Source organism: Podarcis cretensis (genome assembly GCF_951804945.1).
Source record: "Podarcis cretensis genome assembly, chromosome: 11".
Lineage (NCBI taxonomy): Eukaryota > Metazoa > Chordata > Lepidosauria > Squamata > Lacertidae > Podarcis > Podarcis cretensis.
In genome coordinates, this window is record NC_137180.1 from 21,523,396 (window position 1) to 21,543,314 (window position 19,919).

General features: G+C 41.8%; 1 protein-coding gene across 1 annotated transcript in view; it reads right to left on the reverse strand.

Annotated features, from left to right (window-relative positions):
• COMMD10 (COMM domain containing 10) overlaps window positions 1–19,919 on the reverse strand; it is a 66,962-nt gene that overhangs the window by 26,582 nt on the left and 20,461 nt on the right. The window contains exon 5 of the mRNA XM_079995869.1: window positions 18,670–18,780. Coding sequence (XP_079851995.1) covers window positions 18,670–18,780 — 111 coding nt within the window. The remainder of the gene's footprint in view (window positions 1–18,669; window positions 18,781–19,919) is intronic.

Genomic DNA, 19,919 nt, shown 5'->3' on the forward strand with positions numbered 1-19,919 from the left:
CTATGAAGTACAGTGGCACCTTGCTTATGGAAGACCGTTCCACTTCCTAAACATTCGACAACCGAGGTGCAATGGGTGGTTGGCAAATTCCATTGAGAAAATCAGGAAACACACCTCGGAAACCATTCGACATCCAAGGCACGTTCGCAAACAGAAGCATTTACTTCCGGGTTTTTGGCCTTCGAAAACCGAAACGTTCGACAACCCAAGTACCACTGTACCTACATGACTGTTTTGAAATTATCTCGCAGGTGGCAACATTACTTAAAAGCAACTCCTCTTAATTAATTAATTTCACTTATATATCTTGTCTTTCCTATCTGGAGTTTAGGGCAGCATACATGGTCCTCTCCTTTCTACCTCACAATACCCTTGAAGTAGTAGGCTAATTCAGAGTTAATGAAAATGAGCCTAGCCTCTTCCAAGGCTTGCACACACTCTGTCATTCACTAGGGTGGCCACAAGGAGGAATCTGGAAACTTTGCTGTGTATTTTTGATTAAACATAGTTTACTGTGGCATGCAAAGCTGGACAAACCGTGGTTAATTTTAGTGGAAACAAGCCATAATTAACAAAGCTAAATTGTTTTCATGAGCCACAGCTAAGATTAACCACAGTTTAAGTTTGGACAGCGTGCTGAAGTGTTCATCTAAGACAGAAGCTTCTGGTCTCCTGTGGTGGAGGAAAGTGATGGGGAGAGGAAGGAGGGCACAAGAGCCTGGGGGGAAAGCTAAGTTAATATGAAGTGAGCTTCATGGCTGATTTGGGATTTGAATCTGGCTCCTCGGCCAACACATTAAACCAGTTCTCTGTTTTGGCAGTAACAGGGAACTCTGGTTTAAAATAAGCCAGGATCTCCATATCAAAGATGGCAATAATAGTAACACAGAAGCCAGTAACTGCTCAGTTTTGCAATTCCTTGCACACACTCTGTCATTCACTAGGGTGGCCACAAGGAGGAATCTGGAAACTTTGCTGTGTATTTTTGATTAAACATAGTTTACTGTGGCATCCAAAGCTGGACAAACCGTGGTTAATTTTAGTGGAAACAAGCCAACCTTCAGCCTTTCAATGTGTACTGTTCTATTATGTTTATGTTTATTATGTTAATGTTTTGGAAGCCATCCAGAGTGGCTGGGGCAACCCAGTTAGATAGGCTGGCTACAATGGTTGCTGTTGATTGTTGTTGTTGTTGTTGTTGTTGTTGTTTTATTGTGCAATTTATTTCTTAAATATTAATTACAAAACCTAGATTCAAGTATTCCCGGGTAGAAGTATTATTTTGTACTGGAGCTTGATATAAACTGATACTGGATTTTTTGGCCTGTCATCTCCGCTGTCTTACCTAGAACTGGGAATACCCAAGTTGAAAACCCCATTCAGACATGAAGTCCACTAGTTAAAACTTCAGTGTAGTTATCATCTCTTTGCCTAATCCACCTCTGCTTTTATAGTTCCTGACATAAACAAAGCCCACCAGAAAGGTCATTTTGCTGGAAACGCCACCCAGAACACCCTCTCCATTCCCAGCTCACAAATCAAATGACTAGAGTGGCACCCCTTCTTGAATGCAACACACACACACACACACACACACACACAGCAAGTGCCCACAGCACCATCCCAAACAAAACATTGCTGTGTTGGAGAAAAAAAGAGGTTGGCTTCTAAACTAATCCAGTTTCTGATATACTGTATCCTGATATTTTATATGCCAATTACATTCATTAATCTTATCAAAGTTTATCGACTCAAATTATATCTCTGGCTGTAGACTGAACCTGGTGGCAGATAGGAAGCCATTCACTGTTATCTTGAAAGTTCAGTAATGTAACACACCTGAAAGATTTAATGAGCGACTTGGAAACTAGTCAGCTTGGCCTTTGGATGAAGACTGGTTATGCTGCAATACCAAACGCAGCCTAGAGTTTAAAGCACAGCAGATACCTAAATCACATGTGCAAAATTAATGTATAATTGCAACTACAGGCAACCAACAACTGTGGAACGTGAAAATGTTCAGTTTCTTTTCCTTTATGCAGCTCACAATTCTACACAGTTCTCTCCTCAATAGGGCATCTATTCAAGAAACAGCTAACAGGTCCCTAAAGGTAAAGGTAAAGGGACCGCGACCATTAGGTCCAGTCGTGGCCAACTCCAGGGTTGCGGCGCTCATCTCGCTTTACTGGCCGAGGGAGCCGGCGTACAGCTTCCGGGTCATGTGGCCAGCATGACTAAACCGCTTCTGGCGAACCAGAGCAGCGCACGGAAACGCCGTTTACCTTCCCACTGGAGCGGTACCTATTTATCTACTTGCACTTTGACATGCTTTTGAACTGCTAGGTTGGCAGGAGCAGGGACCGAGCAATGGGAGCTCACCCCGTCGCGGGGATTCGCCGACCTTCTGATCGGCAAGCCCTAGGCTCTGTGGTTTAACCCACAGTGCCACCCGCGTCCCAACAGGTCCCTAGTTTTGTGCAAAAGCAAATATTAACAGAAGAAGAGATGTAAAAACTGTTGCTGCTTGGGTTTCTGGTAATGCTGCAACCCAGGTGTAAAAAAGTGGGTGAGGAAACAACTCACCACAAGGATATGACTCTGAAGGCCTAAGTAGTAGCAAGAGGGTGCATTTCGTTTGGATGAATCCTGAGCTGTTAACAGGATGGGTCCAAGACTCTTCTGACATGAAACGGTGTCCTCTGAGGCAATGACCAATTTACACGCATCCAATTGATGTGTGACTGCGCACACCCTTGCATCGCCACAACCTGGAAGTGGCCAGGGCGGACTTGTGTGCGCTCTGCCAACATGCACGGGGGTCAGGAATGCAAACCACCACCCCTGCAAAACAGCCATTGCCTGTATCCCAAACCTCATCGGGCTGCTACAATTAGCCTAAAACCTTCTTGAAGCATTCCGGTTTTTACAATATTCATCAATTCATTCACCAAAATGCAAACAAATGTCAGTTACAGTGGTGCCTCGCAAGACGAAATTAATCCGTTCTGTGAGGCTCTTCGTATAGCGGTTTTTTCGTCTTGCGAAGCAAGCCCATTGACAGCTTAGCGGATTAGCGCTATTAGCGGTTTAGCGGCTTTTAGCGATCAGCTGTTAAGCGGCTTATCAGCGGATCAGCTGATAAACGGCTTAGCGGCTTAGGAAAAGGGGGGGAAAGGGGGGGAAACCCGCAGGAACTCGCGAAGCAAGCCCATAGGGAAATTCGTTTTGCGAAGCGCCTCCAAAACGGAAAACCCTTTCGTCTAGCGGGTTTTCCGTCTTGCGAGGCGTTCGTCTTGCGGGGCACCACTGTATCCTATAGTAGATATGTCACTCCTATCTGTAATAAGACAAAGGATTTTTAAAAAACATAATCAAATGAAACTTAAGGTTAAAAAACAGGATTTGTAGCTATAAATAAGAAAAGTGTGTATGTGTGCTGGTAAGTTTACTTCAAAATACGGGGGTGGGGGAAGGCTATACACAAATACATTTTATTGCTTGTAATAAAAAATAACAACTGTGAAAAAGCCAGTGGTATACTTGGCCTCTTTATTTTTGAATTCTGTGCTTCTGCAGTCTCAGTTAATTAAACTAAGGAACTTCTAAAATGTGCACTATGGGTACATTTGAAATTTATGACAAGGGACAACAGCAGGAGGCTTATTGTGCCCTTTGACCTTAAATGATGCTGTTCAATAATGAGGGTCACTTTACAATGCAGCTTTAGTGTTAACAGATGTGCAGATTGCCACTATTCTCATAATAAGGTATTAAGATGAATATGTCTGCAAAAATAAAAATAAAACATTATTATAATTATAATCTCTGATTTGGAGTTTTGTTAAGAAGCCAGACAGTCGTCCAATAAGAGTTCTATTTTTAATTACTTAAAAAAAAATCCATTCTATAATATATATTTATTAAAAGATGCACAATAAAAGCCTAACTCAGACCACACATACCACATATTACTTAGGTTAGCTTCCTCTTGCCCACAATTAATACAAAAGTTCTGAAGCTTTTTCAAAAAATCCCCTTCTGGCCAAAATCTGATGTAGCAATTAAGAAAAATCAGAGCAATCTCTGGAAGAAATGAGAAATATAATTCTTGTTCCCCAAGTTTTTTTAAAAAAATAGCATGATTTGATTATACATTAAGAGCTATGAGGAAATGTAATTCAAACTTCCTTTTTCATTTTAATAAGACCTTTGATGGAATCCATCCCACCAAGGGCCTTTACCACATTTCTTACCTGGGTGGTCATTATGTCATCATTTAAACTTTTTACAAAAGGGCTTTATTTGGTTCAAACAGTGCTGAACAACGAGTTTCCAGGGACCTAAGAGCGGACAAGGAAACGTTCTGCGGTGAAAAACTTCCTCAAAGAATAATATAACCTTACAATGACTTACTGTTCTAGCAGCATATGGGCCTTGTTTGGACTTACAATTGAACATAATTCTACTTTATTTTCCTGACAGTTTTTATGTCTCCAAATCTTCCCAAGTGCTGTGCTCTAATGCAGCTATGAAATCCTCCCAATCGCAGATATTCTATAAGTACATTATCACCGCCAAATGAGTCTTCAATCTTGCGTGTTGGAGGACAAGGAAGACACTAGAGCTGGTTTCCCAAGTCCACTGATGATTGTGAGCCCACAAGCTATTACTTTTGGGGGAACAGAAGTACTAAAGAGAACGTCTAACCGGAATCATCACTAGGGCTGTTAACATTCTAATTTACTTTGAAACATACAGAAGATTTATTTGTTTGTTCCTTTCCCGCCAGCTTGGCTCTACAGAGCTCTCAGGGCAGGCCTACAACAAATCAAACTCTGACGTTCCATCTTTCCCCAACAAATTTGACCAAGCTAGCACACACAAAACTAAATGCACTGTAAACCAAGTTTTCAGCAGTAGCAGATCACTCAATGCAAAACTGCCAAACGCCTACTGAGATAATAAAGGAAAAATAATAATATAAAATCAGGCTGGCCTGATGGGATTTCTCTGTGGAAGGAGTTTCATAAAGCAGGTGCCACCACAAAGGTGGCTTTGCTCCTCAACCCAACCAATCTGGCTTCAGATAAAGAAGATATTTTGAGGAGGCAATTCCAAACGTACAATGTGAGAAAATTCGGAACAACTCCCTTTGAAAACAGAAGCAAATAGCTATGGAGTCATGTCTGGATTAGGGCAACCTATTGTACTCCATCTTATGTTGTGTTAAAACTCAAACATTTTGGATCGGGTTATTTAAGGAAATAGCACATAATGCCAGTCAGAAAGGGGCATCCATGCCTGTCAAGAAGACAGGAAGAATGCCAATCTCCCAGACCTGAGAACCAAATACCCATAGCATGTCCATCTTGTTGGGATTCATCTTCAGCTTGCTGGCCCTCCCCCAGCCTGTTACTGATTCCTGTTAATATAGAGAGTAATTATTCTCAATGCCATGCATTATACCTGATGTTTCATTGACTTCTTCAAGGTATGCTATTTATATCTGTTACAAACTAAAAAGGTCATAATAAAAACTTTGAAAGTTCCAGTGTAGCTCTGAATCTGGAAACCCCAGTAGCTGCTAATAGCGACATTTTACAATTCACTTTATCATTTTGAGTCATAGTACAATATAAACTGCTGAAGCTTTGAGGCGGAGCTACTATGAGCTAGAAGGTTTAAGAGGAGACATATATCATTTTAAGTCTGACGTGAAGTGCATTTGCAGCTCCTTGCTCTTTGGGAAGAAATCTTGATAAAATGTGCAGTTGAAGTTAGAAATCAGAGAGCCAGACCTGGAGCTGGCAGGGGGAGAAATTATTTTACACTTTGGATATTTTAATAATTCAGGGAACAGATGTTCGTCAGTAGCGTAAGATTAATAACACCATCCTATGCATGTCTACTCAGAAGCCAGTCTCACAAAGTTCAAACGGGCTCATTCCCAGGTAAGTGAGCACAGGATTTCAGTCTTAATCTACAATTCAATGTCCACACAGCTAGGCCAAAGTCCCACTGAATTTGGAATATTTCTTTCCAAATAAACAGATAAGGGGTGGGGATAAAAGACTTTTAGCAATAAAAAGCATGAAAGACTTGCAAAGGAGGATTGCAGCTATATGCATGGCTCTTTAATAGAACTATATTTTGATATTAAACAAAAGCTTTACTGGTGGTGTCAGGAATAACGTGCTTCCTCACTGATCAGCAGGACTAACTATTCCCATACCTCAGTGACCATGGAAGACCTTTGGAGGGAGGGAAGGAGAGACATGCCTATTCTAGGATCTGCCTGTTCCCAGATAAGATCTAAATATTTTCCACGTGTGGGAGGGTGCTTTGTTTTGTTCATTATTTTTAAATTGTGTTTCTCCTAACAAACCCAGCAGCAGCAGCAGCAGTTGGCTGCAATGTTGAATCTGTTTGTTTCACCAAGTGCATCCTAATAGATTTTTTAAAATGTTGTCCACCCCAGCTCATTTAGTGAAATAACATTTAAACAAGCAATGAATAAATTCTTTTTTTATGCTTCTGCTTTCTGTTTTGCATTAATATTCACATATATCATATTTCAAACTAAAAGGCATTTTTTGAATAATTTGTAAAAAGAGCTCCAATTTCAGCTCATGCAAATTATAAATGCTAATGACAGGCAAGTGTTTTACTCCTGCTAATCTGTAACGTTTGGAAGAAATGTGGGTTTTTTTATTCATCTTATGTTCAATGCAGAAATATACATGAAGAAGTCAGATCCAATCACTCTCTCCAGAGTGGAGATGTATACGAGATGGAAAAGAGAGGGGTGTTCAATGATTGTTTCCATCTTAGTGCGCATACAACACAGGCCTTTAACTGTGGAGCCACCAAAACCATAACACAAAGAGCAGTCCTCAATCCAAAGGGTCAATAATAGAGGGGGGGAACCATCCTTGTAAGGTGAAATAATATGACACTAACTGCAAGCATTCAGAGATTTTCTCTCTCTCCAAATAGCAATTGAATCTTGTCTTTAGAACAAGCTTTCACTAAACAGTTTGAAGTCAATTTCTGCAATTCTGCAAAAACACAGAAATAACACAGAAAAATAGACTGTAAGAATTTTTTTTTTACAGATAGTTCAGCAATTCTGCAATATTATCGCTTGGAGTTGATTGTGCTAAGCCAAATATGCAGGCTTCAAGAGATGAGCTTGCAACTGATTTCCTCCAGTCCTTTTTGCGCACAGTGTTCATTTGTGTTTAAGGACATTCCCTTCTGTACCTTTGTGCTGACAACTGTAAGTGTGATGAAGTTAAGTTGTAGAATAGCTGCAGGTGGCAAACTTGTTTGCTGCAAACTGCACAATGGGATCGATGTAAACTGCTGGCCTTGTAACTGATTGAGGTGCTGACCTGTAACTTCAGCTACCTGAAACATGTCTGCAATGGTTGCTGGAACACTGTGACTGCTTATTTGGTCCCTGCTAAGCCTATACAGTGTTTATAACATGCAACAATATGGACTGCAATATTCAGCTTGTCAAACAATACAGGTTTTATGGAGATGAAACTTAATCTTCCAATAATCTGCATTACTGATTTTATGTTTTTACCGCCCACCTTCCCTTCCAAGGACCTCACGATGCCAAGCCACAACAACTCTGAGGGGTAGCTTAGATGAGAATGACTAGCCCAGGGTCACCCAGTGAGTTTCATGACTCCTATTTTTTGTATGTTTGGGTTTTTTCCTCCTCATTTCCCTCAGCCCTTGCTTTGTATAACATTCCCGCCTGATGAAGAGCACTGGAGAACTTGAAACCTTGCTGCCTATTTTGTGACATTTGGTTGGTCCCAATGAAGGGACTGCGGATTTGGGTGGTGGTGTTTTTTTAAAACTTATGAACAGATGCAGATGCCTTTGTTATATGCCTGGGAGACAACATACTGAGTGGAATATACAGTGGTACCTTGGGTTAAATACTTAATTCATTCTGGAGGTCTGATCTTAACCTGAAACTGTTCTTAACCTGAAGCACCACTTTAGCTAATGGGGCCTCCTGCTGCCGCCATGCCACCGGAGCACGATTTCTGTTGTTATCCTGAAGCAAAGTTCTTAACCTGAAGCACTATTTCTGGGTAAGTGGAGTCTGTAACCTGAAGCATATGTAACCCGAGTTACCACTGTATAGCCAGAGATTATTTTCTACCACCTGAATTGGGATTCTGCATCCTATGTTGGAAGCCGCCCAGAGTGGCTAGGGAAGCCCAGCCAGATGGGCGGGGTATAAATAAATAATAATAATAATAATAATAATAATAATAATCATTATTACTACTACTACTACTGAGGGATTACATGCCCTCCAATGACCAATACTACACAATTTGGCTTCAGATGACTTTTACCTAGTGTACTACCCACAATTAATCTCCAGCTTTGCTAATATAAATACTGCCATATTTTACTTTGCAGCTGCTTCCTGCCTAACCAGAAACTTGCACGTTTTTGCTCAAAGCATTAGACAGAGCTGGGTAACAACCAGCCTTTAGGTTTTTCCAAATGGGGATCAGCCATTGTTTTGTCATCTTAGAATATTAGGTATTACTGAATACCTGCAACTACCCTGCAGGGACTAATTCAGCCTGCAATCTTCTTTGTCAGGCTGAATTGAAATGAAGACCTCAAGGCTTCAACATCCAACCTAATTTCTGCACTAACTCCATTCCCAGCGTCCCCAACTGTTGCTATGTGCAATTTCTAGCCTGCTCATTGCTTTGTGGGATTATCGGTACTAATAAAGGTACTGCCCAATGTTCTTATGAACAAGTATGAATACATTTGCTAGTTTAAAATTCTGTCTACTAGATCATGAGACCAGTTCAGATTAACCAGCCTCCTCAGTAACACCCTTTCGTATCAAGTTTTTAATCCCTTCCAACACAGCTTCTCTAATTTCGAACAGTAAACAACATAGCTTCTGATCTGCAGGTATCACATACTGTTCAGTTTAATTTTAAGAACAAAAGCCAAGTTTCCCCTCACACTGGTGCTCTGATGCGGCTGAAACTGTGTTTGTCCTGCAGCAGCAGCACTTGACTGAGGAGGGATGTGTCCCTCAACTATACATTCAATGCATCAAATACACATCTGCCAAGAATAGGAGTGCCATGAAGAACGATACAGAACTAGGTGCACGAGAGGAGCAAAAGGTCGCTTTTTACAGGTAAACAATGACACTGGGGAATCTGATTCTTCAGCTACTAAGCCAAAATTATGATTGGTGTGCTCAATGGCATAAATTAATGCAAAGAAACCAATTATAATAATAATAATAATAATTTATTATTTATATCCCGCCCATCTGGCTGGGCCTTCCCAGCCACTCTGGGCGGCTTCCATAAAAACCAAAAATACAGTAAAATCACACGTTAAAAACTTCCCTGAACAGGGCTGCCTTAAGATGTCTTCTGAATGTCAGGTAGTTGTTTATCGCTTTGACATCTGCTGGAAGGGCGTTCCACAGGGTGGGCGCCACTACCGAGAAGGCCCTCTGCCTGGTTCCCTGTAGCTTTGCTTCTCGCAATGAGGGAACCGCCAGAAGGCCCTCGGCGCTGGACCTCAGCGTCCGGGCAGAATGATGGGGGTGGAGACGCTCCTTCAGGTATACTGGACCGAGGCCGGTTAGGGCTTTAAAGGTCAGCACCAACACTTTGAATTGTGCTCGGAAACATACTGGGAGCCAATGTAGGTCTTTCAAGACCGGTGTTATATGGTCTCGGCGGCCGCTCCCAGTCACCAGTCTAGCTGCCGCATTCTGGATTAGTTGTAGTTTCCGAGTCACCTTCAAAGGTAGCCCCACGTAGAGTGCATTGCAGTAGTCCAAGCGGGAGATAACCAGAGCATGCACCACTCTGGCGAGACAGTCCGCAGGCAGATAGGGTCTCAGCCTACGTACCAGATGGAGCTGGTAAACAGCTGCCCTGGACACAGATTTGACCTGTGCCTCCATGGACAGCTGTGAGTCCAAAATGACTCCCAGGCTGCGCACCTGGTCCTTCAGGGGCACAGTTACCCCATTCAGGACCAGGGAATCCTCCACACCTGCCCGCCTCCTGTCCCCCAGAAACAGTACTTCTGTCTTGTCAGGATTCAACCTCAATCTGTTAGCCGCCATCCATCCTCCAACCGCCTCCAGACACTCACACAGGACCTTCACTGCCCTCACTGGTTCTGATTTAAAAGAGAGGTAGAGCTGGGTATCATCTGCATACTGATGAACACCCAGCCCAAACCTCCTGATGATCTCTCCCAGCGGCTGCATGTAGATGTTGAAAAGCATGGGGGAGAGGACAGAACCCTGAGGCACCCCACAAATGAGAGCCCAGGGGTCTGAACACTCATCCCCCACCACCACTTTCTGAACACGGCCCAGGAGGAAGGAGCGGAACCACTGTAGGACAGTGCCCCCAGCTCCCAGCCCCTCAAGATGGTCCAGAAGGATGTTATGGTCGATGGTATCAAACGCCGCTGAGAGATCCAGCAGAACTAGGAAACAGCTCTCACCTTTGTCCCTAGCCCGCCGGAGATCATCAACCAGTGCGACCAAGGCAGTTTCAGTCCCATGATGAGGCCTGAATCCCGACTGGAAGGGATCCAAATGGTCCGCTTCTTCCAGGCGTGCCTGGAGTTGGAGAAATTCCTGAGCTAATATTCAGCATTCATTCCATATCCTTTGGTAACCTTGCAGCTGTAGCAAAAATATTAACAGCAAACTTAAAAAAAAATAATGCAAGGTGTGTGACTAACACCGGGTACTATAACTATGTGTGATTTCTAGTTAGACTGACTACGATGATATACTTCAGCAAAATGTCCTCTCTTTTTTACAATTAGTACATTGAACCAGCTTAGCAGGATATCCTGTATAACTTGCAAGGTACTGTGAAGGCCTACAGTGAAAATGTACTCTCACTAAAAACACTGACTTTGCTGAAGTAACCGTTTTCAACCAGCTTGCTTTATAACTCGCCGTCTCCTTTATACTGGAACTTCCCTGCACCCCACCCGCTTTTACTGGAAAGGCATTAGATGCTTTCTCAATCAGATGGTCTCTAGTCTCATCTGCCACATATCTGAAGCATGTTTCCTTGCTTCAGGGATCACTTATCACTATCTGCAAACAAGAGTTTGCAAAAGTCCAGATCCAAACTGAAAACGTAATTGGCTTTAAAAAAAAATGTTGCAATAAGGTTCAATGGCAGAAGAGCCATCCTAATCACCAATGTGCAATAGCCAAAATGCAAGGCAAGAATAAGTCACAAACAGGACAGAAGTAACCATGAAAGCAGAACTGAGCGACAAGCACCTAGGCTTAAGGGAAAAGCCCATTGCTACTTCCCGCTTCTATTAATAGTCTGCTTTCACTCATATTCCCAGCTGTTCTAAAAAGTTACACTCCCTACAAAATCACTACACAGCATCACTGGTATCTCAGGGGAACGGCAGAGAAAGATCAAAGCGGTTTGGGGGCTGCAATAAGATATGAAGATTGTACCAAAACAGTCACTTCTACATACAAAGTGTGTGTTTGTGCGTGCGTGCGCGCGCGCACACACACACACACACACACACACACACACTTACTTTAAGACCTCTGCATTTTATAAGAAACGAACTGAAGATTCAGAAATTGCCAAGAACAACCTAAAGCCTAACATTGTCAGTGCTGCTGGCTGCAATAATCACATCTTCCCACCTTGTAGGTACCCATGCATTTTCTGAAATTCCAAGATTTATGAGGATATGCGTTGTCTGCCCTCCTTGAAAGGAAAGGAAAGGCAAATTTCCAGCAGAGAAGGGGCAGAGAGCACAGATATAGGATACGGATAAAATTATACTCCCTGGTGTGCACTACTGGTTTAAAAAGGCTGTCGACAGGTATGGCAAAGTTAGCAAGCTGAAACGTTTTCAGAAGGCAGAACCCTGTGGACAGACTTGAAAGGGCCAATATAGCATTTAATTAGAACAGACTGGAAAAAAAGTTTTCAGTTTGAAAAGAACAGTAATTTTAGTTTATAAATCTCAGTGGCATGTTTATGCTTTGATTTTTATCAGGCTGCTATAAAGCAGGGCTAGATAAGAGTCCACAAGAGAAAGAAATCATAAAATAAATCTACAGCAAGTTTGTATTTTACATTTCAGTATCATGTGATTTTGCTTAAATTAAAGATTGTCAAGAAGATTCTGTAAATTCCTTTAATAGGTTTGTTTTGCACAATCACACTTTTCAAAGGAAAGAATTTGTGTGGGAGTCCACTGAAATGCATCAAATCGCACAGCGTGGTGGATTTCATCTTCTGGCAGGTTTCACTAGATACATGTTTTAGGAGGCAACATGACCAATACAGACTACAGCTTTTTTTAAAAAAAAAGAATGTAACAGATACTGTATTCACATAATCAAAAAGAGTCTTGAGGCACCTTAAAGACAAACACAATTATGAGTTTTCAGGGTGCCACAAAACTCTTCATACATTTTGCTTCAACAGACAGCTTTCCCTCTAGAAGATATTCATGTAGTGATATAGGGATCACACAACAGCACCTCCTCCTCTTCTCTGCAACTATTTGTGCACCCTGAAAATTTGCTGGGGGGGCACTAGGGGTGTCTGTGGGAGCTGCCAGAGAACAGGATGGTACTGTCTCATTGCAAGAGTTAAAGTCACAATGTTGGTTCATTTGGGCTATGGTACTGTCTCACTGCAAGAGTTAAAGTCACAATGTTGGATTCTGTCCAGGCCTTCTCGGTGATGGCGCCTGCCCTGTGGAACACCCTCCCATCAGATGTCAAGGAAATAAACAACTATCTGACTTTTAGAAGACACCTGAAGGCAGCCCTGAAGGCTGCCCTATTTAGGCAAGTTTTTAATGTCTGATGTTTTATTGTATTTTTAATACTTTGTTGAAAGCCACCCGGGGAAACCCAGCCGGATGGGCGGGGTATAAATAATATATTACTCTTATTATTTATTATGTCCACAGTTACTCTTCATATTTTCAAAAGAGATGAAAATTTACGTAGGATGAACAGAAGAGTACAATTATTCAATGGATACAGATCTCATTTTTTTGCTGTTCAAAATGTAGAAAATCTAAAGGGCTCAAATCTGGAAAATTTGCTGTCACTGGATTAACAAAGGTCTAACGCAGTGCTGCTCTGGTTTGCCAGAAGCGGCTTAGTCATGCTGGCCACATGACCCGGAAGCTGTATGTTGGCCACATGACCTGGAAGCTGTATGTCGGCTCCCTCGGCCAATAAAGCAAGATGAGCACCGCAACCCCAGAGTCGGCCACGACTGGACCTAATGGTCAGGGGTCTTTTACCTTTACCTAATGTAGCCATTATTCATTTGTTGTCAAACTGATGTTGCAGGATGGTACAAATAAATCTAAAGTACATGGAAGTTGTTGAGGGGGGGAGCAGCATTCGGTTCACCAGGTTTTAGAAAATAAAGGCTTACTTCCAGGATTTTACACAGCCTTTACTTTACACATTCCTCTTTTTTTGTTTGGGGGGGGAGCAGGACATTCAAAGCGTTTTACAGCACAGTTCAATACATGTCTACTCTGACGGAAGTCAGAAGGAAAGATAAACAGGACTCACTACCAGGGAAGCAGGCATACAACTGCAACTTTATGTGGCCAAAATCCTGAAATGACATTTAGTAGTCCACTTAATACGCGCTGTGTCAGCATAGCTCTTTTATTTACATGCAGGATACAATGAACTACAGTGATACCTCTGGTTATGGATTTAATTCATTTCAGGGTGCCATGCGCACCCTGTAAAACCCGTAACTAGAGGTGCTGCTTCTGCGCACACGTGCGGCGCAGCCATAACCCAAAGATTCTGCAACCTGGAGGTTACGCAATATTCTAATAGCCATTAAGAAGCAGGAGGGGGTTTATTGTTCATGTTTTTATTATATGTTTTGTGTTTTTATGTTGTGAACCTCCCCAAGATCTACAGATGAAGGACGGTAAACAAATTTAATAATCAATCAATCAATCAATATCTCTTTGCAGACTTCCAGTATAATAGTCAATTGATCCACACTATCCATCCATCCATAGTTTAAAAGCTTAAAAAGAACTTTCAAAATATATGTTCGGTTGAAATAGTGGCAATTGAGGAAATAAACACAGTCATTACGACAAAAAGTTAAGACTGCAATCCTATGCACACTTTAACAGAAGTATGTTCCATTTAACACAGTGGGGCTTTCTTCCAAGCAAACATGCACCAAATTGCACTGAAAGGGAAAATTTATGGCACAGTAACAACAGTAAGCGGGAATGAAGGGAGACGCTTAAAAAAAAAAAAAAAAGGAAAGAAGAGCCAGTAAGATACATTTTGCAAAGACAATGTTTCTCATCCAGAGTGTTTCCAATTTGAAACGCTTCCCACAAATAGTGCACCCTCTCCAAACAGAATCTAATCCAATTTTTTTGTAAAATAAATTATCCTTTGTTGTCAAGGCGATTTCATGGCAGCACCCTGGGAAGACGGATTAAATATAAACTCAAAGCAAAATGGAATTTTTATTTTATGATAAATATAATCTACCAGAAGTGATTAGATCTGAATTTACCAAAATCTCTCTTCATCAGTTCAGTCACTGCTAAGTTTTGGAGAGCCTCCTTTCCCTTACTGTTAGAACACTGCAATCTATAGTGCAAAATATTCCCCAAGAGTCAAAGAGCTCTGACATAACAACACAAATCTCTTAACACTAGAGCATTAACCGTAAGCGGTGAGTCCTCACAGTTTAATCCGTTCATTTCCTTATACTCACTTCGTAAGTGTTGCTTTTTTCTATTTTTCCAGCAAGGCATGTTTTTAAAAACTCTGCGCTTATTTTTCCCAGCAAGCAGACAGATCACACAATAGCAACTGAGCATGCACTGGCAAGAAAACAGTTTCCGCTCCAAACTATTCCAGCACAGGGCAGACTTAAAGAAGAAAGCCATGCTAGACATCATTTTCACCACAGGAAATCAGCACCCCTGTAGAAAGTTGCCAGTCTCCTGGCCATAGCATGAAGCGGAACTAACTGTACAAGTAAGGTGATTGTGGGGCAAGTTCCCATGTCTGTGCTCTACATCAGCAGTGGCCACCAGTGAAGACGGGGAAGCTAATAGCACCGACTCACTTGGCAAGCTGGTGGGAAACTGATTGCAGGGATCAAGCCCACTTTGAAGTGAGAGAGAGAAGGGGCAGAGAGAAGGGGGAAGAAGGAAGGAGACGGGCAGCCCTGGGAGATGAATGATGATGAATGACGACTATCCAGCACTTCAACAAAAAGAGTTGCACCTTATCAAGTTACACACTTCATTCTCCTCCCATTGATGGAATATGCCTTAAGATGTAGGAACCCGTAAGGAAACGGAATATTAAATTATCTCCGAATAGTCATTTATTGGAAATTTCTTTTGAAATTATGTGTAGATGGTATCTGACCGCATGATGGGATTAAAAGAATGATGGGTTTCACAAGTGGATTTAATATATTCTTCTTTTGTATCTCTGCATTTTGTATTTTATTTTTTATTATTTCTTTTTTGTACATCACCACAATCTCTTTGAATGGTGGGCAGTTTATATATTATATAAGGGGGGCGGGGAATCAGTATCCAATACCCTGCATTTAAAAGCTAACAAAACATATGGAATCAGTGGCTGCACACATCAGCTCTCAGAACTCAGTACTGCTGCCATGATCCAGATAAGGCCTACATGGGCATAACACAGTTTGGCTTTGCTATTTGCTTCACAAGATTTCTGTTGCCAAAGAGACAAGCTGCTTTTTATACTGAAGAGTGGCTTGTCTCTTCTGCACTGGAAACATCTGTGGCCAAAAGCAGCACACAAAGTTTAACACTGCAAACTTTCTTCTTTGGTTCCCATACTGGAACAATAAGCAAAAAAATGGTAATATACCTCTGTGGCTTCTTTTGAGGAGTCCAGGCTAATAAGAAATCCCTTAGGTATGTCGACCACTGGGATTCCTTAAAAGGGGGCAATAAGGCTTCCACTGATGAAAAAAGCATTGCATTGATTTAAAAAGCATTAAAATGAGCAGACAGGTATAACAGAACTGTATTGTTGTATGTAGATTAGAAAAGTAAACACTGTTTCCCACCACAACTAACTTCACAACTAATTCAACAATGTTATTTGAGGAAAGAAAAAAAGCATTCAATGTGTCAAAGAAAAACAGACACTTGGAAGAGCTCTACTGCCCTCTAGCGAGCCAATGCAACACACATTTTGGTCAATAAATAGCTATCCACCAACTACTACTACTAAAAGATTTTGAAGTTGTTGCTTTCCTCAGCAAAAAATAAATAAATAAAAATATGACAGCATAGCTTTGCATGAGGAAGAGGAAGCTGAGAAGGATTAGAAGAATAAAGGCACAAGTGTTTCATCGCACCTGAAAGCAAGATTTTATACATTCCTCAAAATAAATAATTCAGAGCATTCATTTAATGAGGGGACATACTTTTACAAAAGGCTCTTCATAGTTCAAGTTTATTTCAGTTGGCTTTTATTAAGATTCAAGATGCAATGTACGCAGAAAGTTATTCATGTCTGCAAACATTCGGAGGACTGAAAAACTACCCGCAAAAGAACAAGTGTATTATATGCCATCAGAGGTCCACGTAGCCAGCCAAAGTTCATGGTTGCCACAGATCCTACCCTTCTCCCAAGGAGGGGGGGGCCTTGCCCAAGATCACATGGACCATCTCTCAAGAGTCCACATGACTGCAAACTCAAGACTGCACATTTGCCTCAAGACAGGCAAGAGGGTGTATGTTGCTACCATGGCACTAAGTCTTCCAAGGGCTCAGAAAGCAGAAAGATGCTTCACTGCTTACCACACCTCTTCTTAAGAGTTCAGTACAAAGGACTGGAAGAGAGGGACCTCTCACTGTGCCTTGGGAAAGGGTGGAGAACAACATGCTGCCTCACTCCTTTCGGAGCACATTCGAATCAGCATGACACCTACTGGCTGAGGGAAAGGGCAAGGAAACTTTCCAGAACAATAATAAAAACACTTTATTTTAAAAGGAACTCCTACGTCAAGTGAAAAAAATTATACAGCAAGAGATTATCTGCTTAACTGGAGGTAAATCTGCAAGTTGGGGCACTATTAATCTAGAATCCTGTTTATAATCCGCATAGGAAAAGTGATAAGGATTACCAGGTCCCATTTCTCTGGGAAGGGAACTTTTAAAATGATGGGCTTGAGTACAAAACGTTACATATCATGTCTCTGCAAGGGGCAAGTTGTACCAGCATTCATTTCAAGAGGCTATAAGAGAGCTTTGCAAAGCCACAGGCTGCATTCCAAAAAACTGTGTTCCACTTTTTGCTGTGAATGCTCGTAATGGTGGAGGGAAACTGTTGCTAGAGAGGCTATTCTGGAGGAAATCTCCCCACTTCTAACAGGGAGATCACAGAGGATGGCAACAGGCATTTTTCCTAGGATTGGTCCTGTGACATCCCATAAGGTCAAAAGACGGGACTGTGCTGAGCTCTAGAGTTCAGCATCAGGACGATGCTAAGAACACGCAATATGACATTCATTTTACGGAAGTCCTGCATATGTGGGTAATGATGGCCGACTATTTTGGGAACGGGTCAGAAAGGACAGAAAAGGAGACAGGAACATCAGTAATAAGTGGTTCTCATTCCCCAAACACAAATTCAGCTGCACAGATTGGTACGGTTTATATTTCTAAATTGAAGTTCATTGTAATGGGTATCGACTATTATCTCAAATGTGCTGAGTGCTCTTTAGGATTCTGTAATCTTTGTATTAAGGTTAAGATATTGTAGTATTTATTTTATTTATTTGTACTTAACCTTGGAGGCAGTGATGAATCCACTCCAGAAGAGGATTTTCCTGGACTCAGAAGTGCCCACTATTGTTCAGTGGCAAATATCCCCTTTTGGGGCCAGGTGCGCGGTGTGTGTGGGTGTGTGTCCAGTTTCAGGCATGTTTGGAGGACACTAAATATCTGGATCGTTTTTGGGTTTCAGGCCAATTCAGGACACTGAAATTGCCTTAGTTGCTGTGGCTGATGGCATTTGTTTGGGGGGGATGGGGGGAGTGTCAACTTTCTCTTTCTTCTTGACCCCTCGGCAGCTTTCGAGACTACAGACCATGGTATTCTTCTGAAGAGGCTCAAGAAGGTGAGAGTTCTGTGATTCAATCAACAATCAGCGCCATTCATAATATTTATTAAAAAGGTATTTTGAACGGCTGTAATGGTTGAGTTGGATGATTAAAGGGTATACTCTTTAGATTTACTGGTGATCTGAAAATGGCAATGTAAATAAATATTATATGTAATGGTTTTAATGCATCTTCCACCTTAATGACCCAAAGAAAGCCCTGATACAGTAGTTCACTACAAAAATAAGAGAAGAGTTTCCCTGCATGGCACACATATAAGAATCATGAAACCCAGATCATTTAGCAGGGCAATGATACCTCAGCAGCTCTACACACCAAGGCCTATTTAAATTTGTTACCTATATTTGATATCTGAAAACTGGAGCCAGCTGAATCATCACCAGCAACAATGCAGCAATGGCTATGAGATGAGGCTTCTTACCTTTGAATCTTCGTTGCTCATTCCAAGTTCTAAAACAGCTTGAGGAGATTTTTGTTTTGCTTGGGTTGATTGAGCCATCTGAAGGTTAAGCTGCCATCCAACAGACTCAAGCTAGGAAACACAAATGCAAATTAAAAGAAGATGTGCCACAACCACCCAGGTAAACCAATGTTTTAGCTTTCAAGGCTGATGCTATCACTCCCTAAGCAAACGCCGACAGCCTACAGAGTGAAAGAAACACACTTCTAGAAACTTTACTCAGTTCTTCCTTAACCTAAAGCCTGGCTCGTTTTCACTGCAATTATATGAAGTAACAGATAAGGCTTATTTTAGGACAATCACCCTATTCATGAGGATAGACTTCAAGCACCCTAAAAGTATGCAATTGTGATTAAAACCACAAACCACAAATGATGTTTGCTAGTTCCTAGTTCTCATAGGTATTAACTGTGAGAGCTACAAAGATAAAAAGTGCCTGTGCTGGAGAGGTTACAGTGTGAAAACAGGGCCTTCTCAAATCAGCCAAACTGCTCCCTATGTGCATTCAGTCAAAGCTACTGGCTTCTAGCAATGAGGTGCACATTGGTGGCGCTGTGGTCTAAACCACTGAGACTCTTGGGCTTGCTGATCAGAAGGTCAGCTGTTCAAATCCACATGACAGGGGAGCTCCCAATGCTCTGTCTCAGCTTCTGCCAAGCTAGCAGTTCGAAAGCATGCCAGTGCAAGTAGATAAATAGGTACCACTGTGGTGGGAAGGTAAACAGCATTTCCGTGCGCTCTGGCACTCGTCAAGGTGTCCCGTTGCGCCAGAATCAGTTTAGTCATGACCCAGAAAGCTGTCTGTGGACAAACGGTGGCTCCCTCAGCCTGAAAGCTAGATGAGCGCCGCAACCCCATAGTCACCTTTGACTGGGCTTAACTGTCCAGGGGTCCTTTACCTTTACCTTTATTCTAGCAATGAAAATATATTTATAGATCCCTGACTGGTCAGCCATTTTTTTGTTTACCAAGATAAGCGCATGATTCAAAAGCCGTTTCCTTGAGCAGATCAAAATGCAAGCCTGAAGGCAAAGTTGCAAACTTTAACATGATGTACCGATTTTTAAACCTAAGGATTTTTCTGTGTTCTATTTCCAAACATTTCTGTAAGCAAGTATCACATGGCAAACACCATTGTTATTTTTAAAGGAAACAAAAACTTCCAGGATTTATAGAGATGTGTGTGTGTGTGTGTGTGTGTGTGTGTGTAT